General features: G+C 54.5%; 1 protein-coding gene across 1 annotated transcript; it reads left to right on the top strand.

Annotated features, from left to right (window-relative positions):
• Nucleotides 1-3,576: 3,576 nt before the first annotated feature.
• KIAA2013 (KIAA2013 ortholog) lies at nt 3,577-9,214 on the top strand. Its single transcript, XM_044237175.1, has 3 exons — nt 3,577-4,638; nt 6,143-6,996; nt 8,534-9,214. Exons 1-3 carry the CDS (start codon nt 3,606-3,608, stop codon nt 8,549-8,551), a joined length of 1,905 nt encoding a protein of 634 aa, XP_044093110.1. The 5' UTR covers nt 3,577-3,605; the 3' UTR covers nt 8,552-9,214.
• The last annotated feature ends 7,362 nt before the right edge of the window (nt 9,215-16,576 follow it).

The raw sequence follows: 16,576 nt of genomic DNA, 5'->3' as shown, positions 1-16,576 counted from the left end.
GTTGACGGACCCAGCAGCAAGCTCAAGGTCATAAGGCAAGTAAAGTAAAGAGGCGTGAGAGCAATCCAGGTCTTCTGTCTCCCAACTGGGACCCAGGGTGGGGAGTTTCTGCAGCTGGGGACAGGATTGGTGCCAGAATCTACCGGATGTTTTTGAATTCAGGAGGATGCAGACTGAAATTCCAGATCCTTCCAGAAGGAAATGGAGGGATGAGCAGAGGGGCGGAGAATGAGCGTGTATGTTGACTGGCTCAGTTTTCAAAGCTCTTTCTCATTCTGTGTTCACAGCAGCCCTGTGAGTTCGGCAGTATTGCCCCTATCTGTGAAATAAGGAAACTGAGGTCCAGAGAGGCGAACCAACCTGCTCGACATCACACAGTTGATGCGGGACACGGTAAGGAGGCAGCTTTAGAACCCGCTCGAGCTCCCCCATTTGCTGGGATCCAAGGAGAACCTCTATGGTCAGGTCCTGTGGACAGGAAAAATCCCTGGGCCGTGGGGTTCCTGTGGTCCACGTGCCCAGAGTCGGTGTAACTCGGGAGAGGCAATCAATCCAGGAGGCTGCTGGCTTTCCCTGGAGAAAGGACTCACCGTGGCAAAGCCTGCCCTCCATTCCTTCCGCATCTTTTTTCTGGTCCTTTTGCCAGATTGCTGGAACTTGAACCTGGTCCAAACTTCATCCAGAACGAGAGTGTGTCTCCTTAACCAGCGGTGGCTGCTGCCCAGATGTTACTGCTGGTACGTGCTGCACGTGTTGTGAACCGTTAAAGGCGCAGGACTCTGGTTTCCCTGGGAAGGTGCAGAGAGGACTGCTGGCCCCGAAGGCAGTTGTCTGGTGCCAAGGGGTGGCGCTGGTTTTCTCATTTTCCTTCTTTTATTCATTTCCTTTGCTGAGCCTGAGCCAGGAAAAGGTGCTGGCCTCTGCCACACCCCGCTGCCAGTCGGCCCTCAGCCTCCTCCTCCCTGTTCACATCCATCAGCCAGACCCACTGGAACTTAGCCCCTTTAATAGCAATAAGGATGGGATTTCCAAGCTGTTCACTATTAAGTGAAAATAGAGAGATACAGGTGTATATTATATGCTACAGTTTCTGTGAGTGGAAAATAACGACAGTTGCTTCTAGGGAGAGGAACAGAATAACAGGGGTCGGGAGAGGGGAAGACATCACCCTTACCCTCCTTAGCGCTCTTAATAGGTAAAAATGGTGAATGGTTATTTTCAGCCAGGCAGTATGCTAAAATGTATCACATGCCCGCGTCCCTGAAGTCTGAGAGCAATCCTACTCTGTTTTATAACCCTCACTTTATGGATGGAGAAACTGAGGCACCGGGAAGTCAGCTGACCTGCTAGCAAGGGGTAAGGCCAAGATTCAAAAACCCAGAAAGCCTGATGCCAGGGTCCTCCATACTCTTGGCCCCTGGCTTTGTTGTGGTTCTTTTTTTTTTTTTTTTAACCTTTTTTTTTTTTTTTAAAGATTTTATTTAGTTATTTGACAGAGAGAGAGAGTACAAGTAGGCAGAAGGGCAGGCAGAGGGAGAGGAAGAAGCAGGCTCTCCATGGAGCGGGGAGCTGGATGCGGGAATCTATCCCAGGACTCTGGGATCATGACCTGAGCAGAAGGCAGCCGCTTAACTGACTGAGCCACCCAGGCACCCTTTGTTGTGGTTCTGTTGTTGACTCTGGGCTGTGATTCCCTCCCGGGGTGGAAGGGAGGGTAGGGTGGCAAGGGAGTGAAGGGCACATAATGACGCTTCCTTTCGACCCAGGAATCTGTTTCTAGGAATTGCTCCCCCTGGAATGTTCACGTAATAGGCCAAGGTGTATGTCTATTACACAGTTGATTGTAATAGCAAATGTAATATTAATTATGACATTTACTGAACATTCACTATGTGTCATGCACCGTGCATTCCTAGCCTGCACAACCTTATTTATTCCTCAAAAACACGAAAGGCACATTCTCTCGTCATCCCCACTTCATAGTTAGAATCAAGCCTGGTCCCTTGTTCTCACCACGCTGTGTCACCCAAGGACTTCTGCCTTCCCAAGGGGACGTTGGATGGAGCCCATCTTTCTAACGGTAGGTCATGGATCCCTGCACGTCCGTGAACATATTCTGTTGGGTTTGTGAACCAGGTGGGAATTAAGAAGTTTATAGGGGTGCCTGGATGGCTCTGTGGTAGGAGTGTGTGACTCTTTTTTTTTTTTTTAAGGATTTTATTTATTTATTTATTTATCAGAGAGAGAGAGAGTGCACAAGCAGGTAGAGTGGCAGGCAGAGGTGAAGAGGGAAGCAGGCTTCCTGCCGAGCAAGGAGCCTGATGCAGGACTCGATCCCAGGACCCTGGGATCATGACCCGAGCTGAAGGCAGTGGCCTAACCGACTGAGCCACCCAGGCATCCCAAGAGTGTGTGACTCTTGATGTCAGGCTAGTGAGTTTACGCCCCACATTGGGTATAGAGATTATTAAAAAAAGTAAACTATTAAAAAATTGTGTTTATGCTTTGATAATAACTTAAAAAAAAAGATCACCTGGACAGGTACTTTCTCAAAGGACGCCGACAGTCCCAACTCGGTAAATGAATCAGTGTCTGCTCACAGCCCACAGGAAGCCACCTCAAATGACTGTTTAATTTTCGACAACTGAAAAGCACTGTCTGGTTTTGGAATGTCCTGAATCCAAAGTGGAAACAATTGCTCCATTGTCCGCCCCTGTGCCCGTATTGAATTTTTTCCCCAGAAAAAAAAAAACAAAATTTCTCTTTTGCACCGATAATTCACAATTTAAAGGCATTTTCAAATAATGAGACTTTAATGTCTCATGTCATTTCATGAATTAAAACTCAGGGTGACATCAAAAAGACGACTTGGTGTGGTAGAGAAATGGACAGTCCTGGGCGGGGTTCGTGTGTCTATATGCTGAACATGCAGCCAGACAGGTCTGGAAGAATTGTCAACAAAATATTTCCTAAAAAGTCTAGTTTACAATGGTTACTTTCCTCTTTCTTTCTTTCCAACCTTGCTTCGTTCGTCCGTTCCTTCCTTCCTTTCCTCCTTTCTTCTCTATATTTTTTTGCAGGGAGGATGGTCATTTTTACAGAAAAGTCTCCTTTTTATTTTTTTTCACTCTTAGGGCTGTTGAATCCATCAGTAGCAAACTGGGCCCAACACGTGTTCAGCTTGGCTGGCTCAGTATTTTTTTTTTCTGCAAGCGCGTTGGATGCTTCCAATCCCCACCCCAGACCCCAGCCCTCTCTGGGACTGCGCTTTATCTGTCGGAGGTACTACAGTCCAGCCCCGATGGCTCCCGGCGCGCCTGGCCGTGGCTCCGCCCCCTTCTCTCTGGCCCGCCCCTGTCTCTTCCCTCCGCCCCCTCCTTTCCTGCGTGTCGCAAAAGACCCGGCGGTGCTTGACGGCCGGCGTTGTTTGACGGCCGGGGGAAACAGAGAAGGAGGAGGAAGCGGCGGTGTCTGCTGCTGCGGCGGCTACGGCAGGGGCCGGGGTGGGCGCCGCGGTCCGGGCCTGGGAGTGAGGCGCGGGCGGCCGGGCCGGTGGGCTGGGCGGCGGGCCCGGCGGCCGCCCCCGCGCCGCGCCTGGCGGCCCGATGTGGCTGCAGCAGCGGCTTAAGGGGCTGCCGGGACTCCTGTCGAGCAGCTGGGCCCGCCGCCTACTCTGCCTGCTCGGCCTCCTGCTGCTGCTTCTGTGGTTCGCCGGCTCCGGGGCGCGGCGGGCCGCGGGCGGCCTGCACCTACTGCCCTGGTCCCGCGGCGAGTCGGGCGCCGCTGAGCCCTCTGCCTGCCTGGAGGCGGCCACCCGTTCCTGGCGCGGCCTGCGGGAGCGCGGCGAGGCTGTTCCACTGGGCCCTGGAGTGCCGGCCCTGGTGGCCAACGGCTTCCTGGCACTGGACGTGGCCGCCAACCGGCTGTGGGTGACTCCCGGAGAACGAGAGCCCGCCGTGGCGCCGGACTTCGTGCCCTTCGTGCAGCTGCGCCCGCTCAGTGCGCTCTCCGAAGCGGGAGAGTCAGTGCTGCTGCTACGTGAAGGGCTGCTGCGCCGAGTGCGTTGCCTGCAGCTTGGGACCTCGGGTCCTGGCCCTGCGGCCGCCGCCCCCGGGCCCGCCTCGGCCTCTGGCCTGGTCACAGGATCAGGCCGCGACTGCGTGCTTCTGCAAGAGGACTTTCTGGCGCACCGGGGCCGACCCCACGTCTATCTGCAGCGTATCCAGCTCAACAATCCCACGGAGCGGGTGGCCGCGCTGCAGACTGTGGGGCCTACTGCCGGCCCGGTCCCCAGAGCCTTCACCAGTACCCTGGAGAAGGTGGGAGATCATCAGTTCCTCCTCTACTCAGGCCGGTCCCCGCCTTTTCCCACGGGGCTGGTGCACCTGGTGGTGGTGGCCGCCAAGAAGCTAGTGAACCGGCTCCAAGTGGCTCCCAAGACACAACTGGACGAGACAGTGTTGTGGGTGGTGCATGTTTCAGGCCCCATTAGCCCCCAGGTGCTCAAAAGCAAAGCATCCAAGGAGCTCAAGGTGCTCCAGGATTTGGCCCGAAAGGAAATGCTGGAGCTCTTGGAGATGCCCGCGGCTGAGCTCCTTCAGGACCACCAGCACCTCTGGGCTCAGCTCTTCAGCCCAGGTGAGACCTGGCCAGTTCCTGGTCCACAGTCCACACCTTACACCAGGAGTACACGGGCCACCGTGGAGATACTCCGCTAAAGTGTACAAAGGGGACACTGAAGGGGAGTAGTGGGGTGGTCTGATGTGAGATTCTAATGAAAGAATGAGCGTGAAAACAGGTCTTACTGTTCCTTGTTCTTGTAGATGAGCACTGATACGGAGAATGGATGTGGGGGCCAGTTTTTAGAGGATAAATCAACAGGCGGAGAGAGGCCTGGATGTCCCCAGATTCTCTCCTCAGTTTCCCACAATCTGGCTGGTGACAGGCATGGGCTTTTTTCTTTGTTTTTAAGCGAACTCTGTGCCTAATGTGGGACTTGAACTCACAACTCGGAGATCAAGAGTCACATGCCCCAGGCGCCCCCAAGGCAGGACTCCCACTCGGCTGAAGTGTGCCTTGGCCAGAGTGGCTGCACCTTTCCACTGGGAGGGAATGGAACGTCTTCTCCAGCAGGTTGGAATGGGCAGGTCAAATGAAAACTCCTTTCCCTCGTTGACTGTTGCAGTAAAGGAAATCCTATTCTAGATGAGAGAGAGATGTTGGTTTCCAGGGTGCGTGATGTCTCCATTCTTACGCTTACTTGCTTAACGTGTGTTTAATCCACTCAGCAAGAATTGTTTGGATCTTGCCAGGGACTGTTCTCCCCATATGAGGGGTGTGGAAGTGAATTAGAACAAAGTTCCTGTTCTGGTGCTTGCTCAGATTCTGGATGGGAGGAAGATGATACCAGAAAAGTGAAAATCTGAATCAGTAAGGAAGGGAACTTTTCGGAATAAAAAGTTCGGTAAAGGTAAAAGTACGCGTTGGAGGGTGACGGGGTGAGGGGAGAGTGGGGTTAGCTCCAGTTGCCGGGGACACCGAGGAGGAAGCACTTAGCTCAGACCTGAATAACAAGAAGGCTGCCGAGTGATGATGTGGAGGGAGCAAGCAGGTGTGGTTGAGGCCAGCGAGGCCGGCAGGTTGCAGGTGAGGGAAGGGATCACCAGATCCCGAAGGGCCCTGTAGACCTTGGTGAGGATGGTGAATCTGAGTCTGTGTGGGATGGAAAGCAAGCAGGGACACCCCACAGCTGTTTGAGTCTAGAACTCATACAGATTTGGGAGATCGGGTGTTCAGATGTTACTTAAAGCTCCAGGGCTGGAGAACGAGATGTGAGCAAGGAGCAGGGGAAACGGCCAGGGCGCTGATGACTGTGTTCTGGAGACAGAGGGCTTGACTTTGGCCACGTCCTGGCCCCATCTGTGTTCTGGGCGCTGGCAGGAGGCCCCACTTTGAGCAGGATTTTAGGTTTCAGGCCTACAGGGTCAAACTGAATGACTTTGTCTCCTCCTCGGGGGAGACCGGAGCTGCCATGTGCCTCCTCGAGGCCAAAGCTTCCTTCTCTTGTTGTTCTTCTTGTCATGACCTTGGCCTCCCGGCCACACCATTCCTCCTTAACCGTGCACCCTTCGTGGCATTACAGGTGTGGAAATGAAGAAGATCACGGACGCCCACACCCCTTCGGGCCTGACCGTGAACCTGACACTGTACTACATGCTCTCCTGCTCCCCGGCCCCCCTGCTCAACCCCGGCCTGAGCCACCGGGAGCGCGACCAGATGGAGTCGACGCTCAACTACGAAGACCACTGCTTCAGCGGCCACGCCACCATGCACGCCGAGAACCTGTGGCCGGGCCGCCTGGCCTCGGTCCCGCAGATCCTGCAGCTGTCCGACCTGTGGAGGCTGACCTTGCAGAAGCGCGGCTGCAAGGGGCTGGTGCGGGTCGGCGCCCCCGGCATCCTGCAGGGCATGGTGCTCAGCTTCGGGGGCCTCCAGTTCACCGAGAACCACCTGCAGTTCCAGGCCGACCCCGACGTGCTGCACAACAGCTACGCCCTGCGCGGCATCCGCTACAAGAACGACCACATCGACCTGGCCGTGCTCGCGGACCCCGAGGGCAAGCCGTACCTGCACGTGTCCGTGGAGCCGCGCGGCCAGCCCGTCAAGGTCTACGCGTGCGAGGCGGGCTGCCTGGAGGAGCCCGTGGAGCTGACCTCGGCGCCGCAGGGCCACATTTTCCCGGTCATGGTGACGCAGCCCATCACGCCGCTGCTGTACATCTCCACCGACCTCACGCACCTGCAGGACCTGCGCCACACGCTGCACCTCAAGGCCATCTTGGCCCACGATGAGCACATGGCCCAGCAGGACCCCGGGCTGCCCTTCCTCTTCTGGTTCAGCGTGGCCTCCCTCATCACCCTCTTCCACCTCTTCCTCTTCAAGCTCATCTACAACGAGTACTGTGGGCCTGGGGCCAAGCCCCTCTTCAGGAGTAAGGTATAAAGCCCCTGTGTCCTCAGAGCCCGGGGCCCTGGTCTTGTGTTCTGTCCGGAGCTCAGCGCAGGGGAGGGCCCGGGCCCGGGCCGTACTGGGTCTCCTCCTTTTTATCTTTTTGAAGACTTTATTTATTTGAGATAGCGCAAGAGTGAGAGAGAGAGCCAGCGCACAAGCCGGGGAGCAGCTGGCAGAGGGAGAAGCAGGCTCTCCGCTGAGCAGGGAGCCTGACGCGGGGCTCAGTCCCAGGACCCCAGGATTGTGACCTGAACCAAAGGCAGACGCTTAACCAACTGAGCCATTCAGGCGTCCCTGGGGTCCCCTTCTAAGCCAGTACCCTCCGCCGGCAACACAGAGAGGAGTATGTTTAGAGAGGATGTCAGAAAGTGACTTCTAAGAGGAGACCCTGGGAAGGCCAGGGGTGGGTAGCTGTCTGCTGGCCTCCCAGGGACAGACCCTTCCCGGCCCCAGTAAATCGCAGCATTTACGAATTGCAACAAGCCCCTACGTTGACCCAAGCCTCCATGTAAGCTGCAGTTGGGGGGAGCCCTGTCTTCACCCCGAGGGCCCCGTTCACTGCCCTCGCTGTGCATCAGCTAAGGGGGTCATCTCGTCAGTGCAGGGCACGATCCTTCCCCACCCTGTTTCCTGAAACATCTTTGCCCCCAGGAAGCCGTGACTTTGAGCTCAGCCACTGTGGGACTCTCGGCTGAAATGTGTCTTGGGGATCAGGCTCAGCCTCGGGGAGGCCCCCTGTGCTTTCTCGCTGCCAGGATTTCCCGGGAGAGGGAACAGAAGGGTGTCCATTCTTAGCAGTCACAGGAGAAAGTCCCTCAGAGGGAGCTGGGCTTTCTTCCCTTTCTTTCCCCTCTTGTCCGACTGGTGAGCGGAGAGATACCCGAGCTCTCGATCTGTGCTCTCAGTGGTGAAGGAGCCTGCGCCAGCTCGGGAGAAATGCCTCATTACCTCCACCGAGGGCTCCGCGCCTTCTGGTTTCTGGTTTCTGGCCCGAGGCCAGACTGAGAAGCGGCAGCAGTCGGCCTGCAGGAGTGGGGGAGGGGTGGGCGGCAGGTCTGACCTCTGACCTGAAGAACACACGGAAAGTCACATGAAAAATCTTTCCGAGCCGGATGAGAACAGGGGCTGACAGCCTCTGAGGGAGGCAGGCTGCTTTCCACTGCTGCTTGGTGGGCCTCTGGCTACAGCCATCTGCCTCGGGTTCCCCACCTGATCCAGGATGGGGGCAAGCCAAACCCCTAATTTGGGGGTGCTACCCGCCCGGCCCTCCGTTTCCTCGGGCTCGAGCTGGGCCACGGCAGACCAGAGCCCGGCAAACACGGCGCGGGCCCGCGGAGGGGTCCAGGCCATGGACTCCACGGCAGCTGTGGCACGGCCCTGGGCCAGGAGTGGCTGCAGAGCCCGATCGGAGCCTGGGCAGGGGGGCCACCAGGGTCATCTCCGTCCCCTGCTCCCCCTGGTAATCGTGTCGCCTCCCCAGGTTGGTGGTGAAGAGTAACAACCTGTTTTGCTCATTGAACAGGAGGACCCCAGTGTCTGAGCGCGCCCACAGCCCCGCTTTCAGCCCCGTCTGCACCAGACGCCCGGCGCTGACAGTCCTGCCGCGCCAACAGGGAGCCTTGGAGAGCACCCACCCTTTTGTGCCTTGTTGGGGACACCGGTGACGCAGAGCGCGTGTGGATGTTCAGGAGTCGGCCTCGGGGAGCGGGAGGGGAGGCCCAGTGGACTTTTTGTAAGCTCTCGACTCAATAAAATGAACCTAGATGGAAAATACTTGAAATTGAACTCACTCCTTCCGCTTCCCCACCCCCTTTCTTCTGTCCCAGGACATAGACCCCCTTTTGAAAAGACATGTCTAGGAAAAACTGTGTTCTCTTCCTCATTTAACGTGTTCTTTCTCGACTGAATTTTTAATTTATTATTGTTGGGGTCTGGCGGGGCGGCTTTGGCGTCCACTTGAGACAGTGAGTGGCGGAGGTGACCTGTGACCCGGGCCGGCCCACCCGGCCTGTGCGGAGGGCGGGTCCCGGCTCACCCTGGGTTGGCACATTGTCTCTCTTCAGGAGCCTGTGGAGATCTGTGCTTTTTGTACTTCTGGGCTTGACGGGAGGTGTCTAACTTTCTAGTGACCGATGATTGTTGGGTTTTGAAATACCAAAGCTTCTTTTTTGTTCTGTTTTTAAATAAATCTCTTTCAAACTTCCATGACCGGTTTGTGTGTGGTTGAAACTCGGAGCCGTGGGGTCTTCCTCCATCACCAGGCTTTTGGGGTGGGCTGGTGTCCGAGGCAGAGGGGCCAGCCACGTGGCCCTGCCCTAATGACAGATTGTCTCCCGGCGTCTAACTCTCTTCAGGAGATGGGAGGTCGCCTCCTTGCTGTCCGCCCCCGGGGCGGGGGTGGGGGGGCTCAGGACCTAGGCCATGGTCCTCATGTCAGGTGCCACAGCCCGACTCCCCCTGGAAGCCTGGTCTCCTTGTCACCAGCTGAATGTTGGCGCTCACAACTGCGGGCCGGGAGAGAGAACAAACAGGCATCTCCAGCCCCACCGGGAGTCGCCCGGGCCCCACGTGCCGCCCCATTCCACACCGGACAGCTGTGCCCTCCTTGTCCCCCATGAGTCATCGGTGGGCCTGCCTGTTTAGGGGAGCAGGAAACTAGTGGGGCGCCAGCGGGTGTGTGGCTTGGGGTGTGGCATGCCCGGCAGTGGTCCCGTGAAGCTGGAAGACGCCGGACGAGACTGCCACTTCGAGCACACCCACCCCCGCTCTTTAGCTCGGACCCGGCCTGCTGGAGGTGAAGAGAACCGCACGTACCCGGGGCCGAGAAATTCAGCCTGAACGCCCCGAGTCTCAGTAAACGACTTGTGAGGGACGGCATCGGGCGCTCCCCGCGTGCTGGGGACCGTCCACGGCAGGCGTCCCCCAGAGGAGGTGAGGATGGGGGTTTGAGAGCAGAGGAGGCCACTTGGGGTGCGGAGGCCGCCAGGCCGTCTAGGCCGGGGGTGCCGGGCTGCAGTGCGGCTCCTTCCCCCTACCCCCACCTCTGGGGGCTTCCTCCCCAGAGCAACCTCGCTCCCCTTGGCCATGGCATCAGGAGCCCCAAGAATGACAGGTGCGTCCCGGGAGCAGGGGCCACCCCGCACAGGGAAGGAATGTAGGCAGCCTCGGCCTAGCGGGTCGCCCTGCGCTGTCCAGTAACGCCTCTCGGAGGGACATGCTGAGGCTTCCAGTAAACCTGACCTGCCCCGGAGGCCCCTGCGGGTGTGCAAGCCCTTCGGGAGCTTCCCAGGTGTCCTCTGAACCTGGTCCCTGTTCCCAGAGGGCGGGAGGGACCGAAGACGAGGCAGGCCACTACAGGTGGGTGGGTGGCGGGTGGAATAAGAAGGAAACTTGGGGCGCCTGGGTGGCTCCGTCCGTTCAGGATCTGTCTTCACTCAGGTCATGATGCCAGGGTCCTGGGATCGAGCCCTGCGTCTCGGGCTCCCAGCTCCGCGGGCAGCCTGCTTCCCCCTCCACCTGCCACGCCCCCAGCTTGTGTGCTCGCTCTAACAAATAAATAAAATTTAAAAATCTTTAAAAAAAAAGAAAGAAACTTGCCTGTGAGGATTTTGGGGGGCACTGTCAGACGAGTGGGTCCCCACACTTGCCCACCTACACATTAAAACTTCTCCAGAGGCCTCACCTGGCCTCAGACATGAGCTCTGTCACCATCACGGGGCCCCTGGGGCAGCCTCTGGGAGCAGGAAAGGCGCTCAGATCCCACCTCCAGGGACGGGGAGGGGTAAGGAGCCTCTGCGGTCACTGGTGGTCACACCCTCTCCTCAAGCACCCCCAGCCCCCCTCCCCTCCTCTCAGCCCACTTTCTTCTGTCAGCTGCAGCTCTATAGAGATGTGGGTACCTGACCTTGACCTCGAGTAGCTTCCCCCTTCCCTTCAGGAAACTGCTCCCATGGGTGTGTGCGGGGCCTCCACGCAGGCGAAGGCTAACATTTCTCTGGTAGCCCTACATCCAGGGGAGACAGACCTAAGGGGGACAAACGCTTCTCTCTGTCCCTGGGTGGAACGTTCTGGGACTTGTGCTGTGCAGCAGCTCCGCAGACTGGCCCAGCAGGGGGCTGGCCCCACTGCTCACGGGGGTGGGGAACCCCATAAGCACCCTTGACTGGCTTTCCCTCCGTTCGTTTTTACCCTGCCTCAGTCTCCCGCTCCTGGCCCCTGGGGCCTCATTCCAAATCAGCTACCCGCACCCGAGCTCCTGCCTCAGATTAGGAGATTAGGACACTAACCATGAGGCCCGCAGCTCCTGGGGGAGGATTTTTCTGAAGGGAGTTGGACTCTCCCAAAGGCATTGGTATGGGCTGAATATGTCCCCCAGATTCCCATGTTGAAATGCTAACCCCCCGATGTGGTAGTGTTCAGACGATGCCCTGTGGGAGGTGACTAGGTCACAAGGGTGGGAGCCTCCTGAGTGGGATTAGTGCCCTAATCAGAGGGATCCCAGCGAGCACCCTCGTCCTCTCCCCTGTAACTCAGACGGGGTGCTCACCAGAACCCATGTGCTGGCTCCCGATCTCAGGCTTCCAGCACCCAGAACTGTGGGAAATACCTTCCTGTTTTTCCTAAGCCCAGTCCCTGGCCCCCCTGTTAGCTCAAACCCCGATATGTTCAGCCATATTCCTGCAGCGGAGCAGTGGAACTTTCCGAAGGTGAAAACAAAGCAAGGAACAGAGATTCCCAGGATCTTGGGTGGAGAAGAAACCTTGTAGATGTTCCTGTTCAGGAGTCTGTAACCAGGATACATGAGATCATGGACCCCAGAATGGTCAACTGTATGCACTCCCCCCCCCACAAGAAGTCCTGTAGCTTTCCTCAGATTCCCAAAGGATGCCTGACTTCAAAATAAACAAGACAACCTGCGCTTTGGGGTCTGGCTTTTACCCTCCCCCACCCATCTTGGAAAGCAGCTATGGTCTGAGTTCCTGAAGCCTGGCTCGGGGCCTGGAGGTTGGGAGGTTCATACCATTTGCTGTGGGGCAGATACCCTCCCTGCAGAAAGGAGTCTGCCCCCGGGGGTGGCACTGGCTGGGCAAACAGCTTCACTCTAAACCAGCAACTGCCGTCTGACATTCCTGGTTCCTGGGGGCCTCTCCTCTGGACTTTGGCCAATGGAAGCTTTGAATAAATCATTTGATTCAATAAACATTTATTGTGACTCTTCTAGTTGGCCATGCACCTGGCCCATGGGTAACGAAGGGGGGGAGATTACACTGGATGAACAGCTACTGTGTGCTTGGCACTTACGTTTGGCAAAGGCGGTGACTCTGTCTTTTCATCTCTGGCTGGCCAGAAACTAGATGTCCGGGGAATGTTGATTGAATTACATTTGTAAGCGTTATGTCATTTAATCCTTGTGCTTGGGGTTGCAAGTGACAGAAAACCTTAATTATAACCTCCTCAGAGCTGAGCCTGGGGTCAGTCTCCAACCACTGAACAGGGAATAATAGGAAAGAAGTAGTTTCCCAAAGGAAGTTTGGGGCACTCTCATCAGGAAGGAGGAGGAATAGTTTCTTGGCGGCAAAGCACGCGTGGCCAGCACACCCTGCAAGGTAAGTTTCATTCCCATTTTGCAGATGGGGCAAGTGAGGCTCAGACCGTAAGGCACTAAGCCCTGGAAAAGGGGGGAACAACATAGATAGAGTCTCCGACCTCAGGGACTGCACAGTATGAAGTGGAGACAGACAGATAAGAGGTCAGATTGGGATGAGCATGGGGCCGGCACACTGAACCTCCACCGGAGGGTCCGGGAGGGCTCCCTAGAGAAGCAGAAATCTGCAAGCTGAAACCTGATGGCTAACGGGCGTCCCCCAGGTAAGGCATGGGAGAGGGCTGTCCAGGCAGTGGGCAGAGCATGAGTAAAGGTACAGAGTGGGGGATGTTTAGGGACGCACGGGCACAGTAAACATCAGATTGTCCCGAGTGTAGACTCCTCAAAAGGAGCAAAGCGGGTGATCAGGTTAGAGACTTGGGGGGGTCTATGGATCTTTCTTTTTATTGATCTTTATGGGGGTTATTGATCTTTGACTTCTTTTTCTCCCCCAGCCCTTGCAGTCTAGATCTTTGACTTCTAAAGGCAAGGGGTGGGTAGGCTCAGTCCTAACTCACGGCAATGACAAGATCACAGGTGACAATTCCTCCCATGGACATGGCATGTCCTCTTCTCTTCTTACTGTTATAATTTTAGCTGATCTTTACAGGTTCCCCTAAACCAAGGGAGGACAGTTTATCACCCTGTTTTACAAAAGAAGAAACTGAGACCAGGTGAGAGAGAATGACTTGTCAAAGGTCAAAGGGAGGTCACCAGCGCCTTGCAGGACTGATGCTCCCCCACGGACAGGGTAATGACTACCTCTGCTCACAGGTAAATCAAAGCTCCCAGATGCCCAGCCGCCACATGAATCAACGTGACCCCTCTGTGGGTGTCCTGAGAAATGACAAAACAGGATGGTGAGCTCAGGAGAAAGGCTGTGGGTTCTCTCAAAATAAAACTTTGCAATGGAGCACCTGGGTGGCTAAATTGGTTAAGCATCTGCCTTCGGCTCAGGTCATGATCCAGGGATCCTGGGATTGAGCCCTGCCCGCATCGGCCTCCCTGCTCAGCAGGGAATCTGCTTCTGTCTCTCCCTCTGCTGTGGTCTCTCTCTCTCTCTGTCAAATAAACAAATAAAAGCTTCAAAAAATTTAAAAATGAAAACAAAAACTTTGTGAAAAGGTAATTAAACAGCATTTTTGGCAGCTGGGTATAAAAGAGTTGGCCGTGGGCCAGGAGTTAGGGGACCTGGTTCCATTTCCAGCTTTAGTCATTATCATTGGTCATTATCATCATGAAACCTCAAACAAGTGTATTAAGCTTTTATACTCCAGGTTCCCACCTGTAAAATGGGTCTAATAGCACCTTCCAACTTCAAGAGACAGTCAGGGAGTCCCACTAAATAAATGACTGTGCGGGAATGTGCTTTGATAAATTCGAAAACTTCTACCCACACAGGGGATGGTTTGTACTGATACCTGGAGGTAAAAGAAGGTAGCCCGGAGCTCCTAAACCCATGGTCAGAATCCAGAGGGGCTGCAAACGTGGATCAGAAATGAATCTTTATTTTCACTAACCTCTAACTGAAATTTCAGTATCTCCTCCCATGATTAACTTTGGCATTTAGGTCATTGTCACAAATAAAAATCACAGTGTTCACATCCCATTAGAATTGTTGCAGGGCTCTCCAAATACTGCTCATGGTCATCATGACCTTGAAATTATGGTAGTCTTAGACTTGCCACTGGACCCTTGTATTTAATCTATTAATGAGGAAGCACAGGTTACCACTAGCAAATTTGTTTTAAAAATATGTTTAGGGGCAGGGCGCCTGGATGGCTCAGTCGGTTAAGCATCTGCCTTCTGCTCAGATCATGATATTAGGGTCCTGGGATCCCCCGATGTCGGGCTCCCTGCTCAGTGGGGAGTCTGCTTCTCCCTGTGCCCCTCCCCCTACTCGTGCACGAGGTCTCTCTTAAATAAATAAAATCTTATTTATATTTATTAAATAAATTTATTAAATTACAAATTATTAAAATATATCATTAAATTATTTTAAAATATATATAAATATATATACTTTTTTAGGGGCTCCTGGCTCAGCCAGTGGAGCATGGGACTCTTGATCTCAGGGTTGTAAGTTTGAGCCCCATGCTGGGTGTAGAGATTACTTAAAAATAAAATCTTTTGGGGCACCTGAGTGGCTCAGTGGGTTGAAGCCTCTGCCTTCGGCTCAGGTCATGATCCCAGGGTCCTGGGATCGAGCCCCGCATCTGGCTCTCTGCTCTGCAGGGAGCCTGCTTCCTCCTCTCTCTCTCTGCCTCCCTCTCTGCCTACCTGCGATCTCTCTGTCAAATAAATAAATAAAATCTTTAAAAAAATAAAATAAAATCTTTTTAAAAATTTTTAAAAATATATAAACCTTTAATATGGCTCATGTTTAACACACACAAATAGGCCAGATGGGAGATAAATAGATACATACAAGAGGAGGTTTATGATGGGAATTGGCTCATGAAATTATGGAGGCTGAGAAGCCCCACAATCTGCCATCTGCCCGTGAAGATCCAGGAAAGCTGGTGGTGGTGTGAGCGGAAATTAGGGCCAAGAACCAGGTGCTGAAGATATGTCCCAGCTCTAGCAAAAAAAGAGCCAATTTGCCCTTCCTCTACCTTTGTGCGCCCTTCAGGCCCTCACCGGGTTTGGTGAGGCCCACCTACTTGGGAAGGACCATCTACTCAGTCCATTGATTCAGACGCTAACCTCTTCCAGAAACACCCCCTGCAGACATACCTAGAAATAACGTTTCTAGGGGGACATCTCTTAGCCCAGTCAAGCAAAAGTCACTCAGCATAGTGGCCAGTTAGTTCAGATTTAGTATTTTTATGAACTCATAGACTTAAATAGATTGGAGATGCCTTGATCCTTTGAATGTATGAATCTTCTCGATGGTCTGTCAGCATCTTTGGCTTTTGGGAGCCTCTGCAAGATGGTATATGTCCTGGCTCACACCTGTAATCTCCGTTTCTCCAAGGAACCGGCCTCCTTTGACCAAGTCACGGCATTTAGAGACTAGGTGCTCATTACCCTGGGTTGTTTTTGCCAAAGGTGAACAAGAAACAAGTTTAAAGCCCCTGCTTTGGATACACAGCCAGCCCTCAGAGCCCAGAGATAGCACTGGCCGCCAGCATGTAATTCTGATTGACCCGACCTAGGCAAGTGAGAAGCACTTCGCTGGGGACAAAGAAAGGAGAGTGACCCTCCTAGGCTTGAATATGTCACCGGACACTGAACCCGTTCCTTGGGGAGCTGTGGACCGAGAGCACACCCAGTGCAGGTGCCTGCCTCCCAAGGTCACTTTATTTGTACAAATAAGGAGACCTCGAGGAATAGTTTCCAAAGCTGTGACTCTTCCAGCAGGGGGAAGCAGGCTCCTTCTATTGGGGTTTGGGGTAAATATTTAGAGAGGGATTGTAATATAAGGGAGCTGAGGTACCTGTGGGCACTTGCTGACTCACCTGGACAGATATGGTTCCCAGATGTTTCTTTTCCTGTTTAAGCAATTTGTTAGCTGGGCCATGGTCCTCTATACAAAGGGGCATCAAAGGGTTCCTGGGTGGCTCAGTGGGTTAAGCCACCAACTCTCCGGTCTGGCTCAGGTCAGGATCTCAGGGTCATGAGACAGAGCAGCGCATGGGGCTCTGAGCTCAGCGTGGAGTCCTCTTGGAACTCTCTCTCCCTTTTCCTCTACCCCTCTCCCCTTCCTCTCAAATAAATAAATAAATATATCTTTAAAGGGGGGGGGCATCAAAAGTGCCCAGGAAGGAGGAAGGACGTACTGGCCTGGGAGGTGGAGAAATTCAAGGAGGGAACTTTGGGATGCCTTCCCTCCCGCGCTTGCTGGTCCAAACACTGCTAGTTTTCTTGCCCGGGATTCACCCCCTCCCTCCTGGAGTCTCACACCATGAGCAGGCCTCA

The sequence above is a fragment of the Neovison vison genome, chromosome 2 (assembly GCF_020171115.1).
Source record: "Neovison vison isolate M4711 chromosome 2, ASM_NN_V1, whole genome shotgun sequence".
Lineage (NCBI taxonomy): Eukaryota > Metazoa > Chordata > Mammalia > Carnivora > Mustelidae > Neogale > Neogale vison.
This window is presented reverse-complemented; position numbering and strand designations above follow the sequence as displayed.

Bases quoted from the DNA above. Each gene is read 5' to 3' on its own strand.
- KIAA2013 (XM_044237175.1), top strand. From the start codon at position 3,606: ATGTGGCTGCAGCAGCGGCTTAAGGGGCTGCCGGGACTCCTGTCGAGC. The intron at 4,639-6,142 runs GTGAGACCTGGC...GTGGCATTACAG, and splicing joins GGCTCAGCTCTTCAGCCCAG to GTGTGGAAATGAAGAAGATC.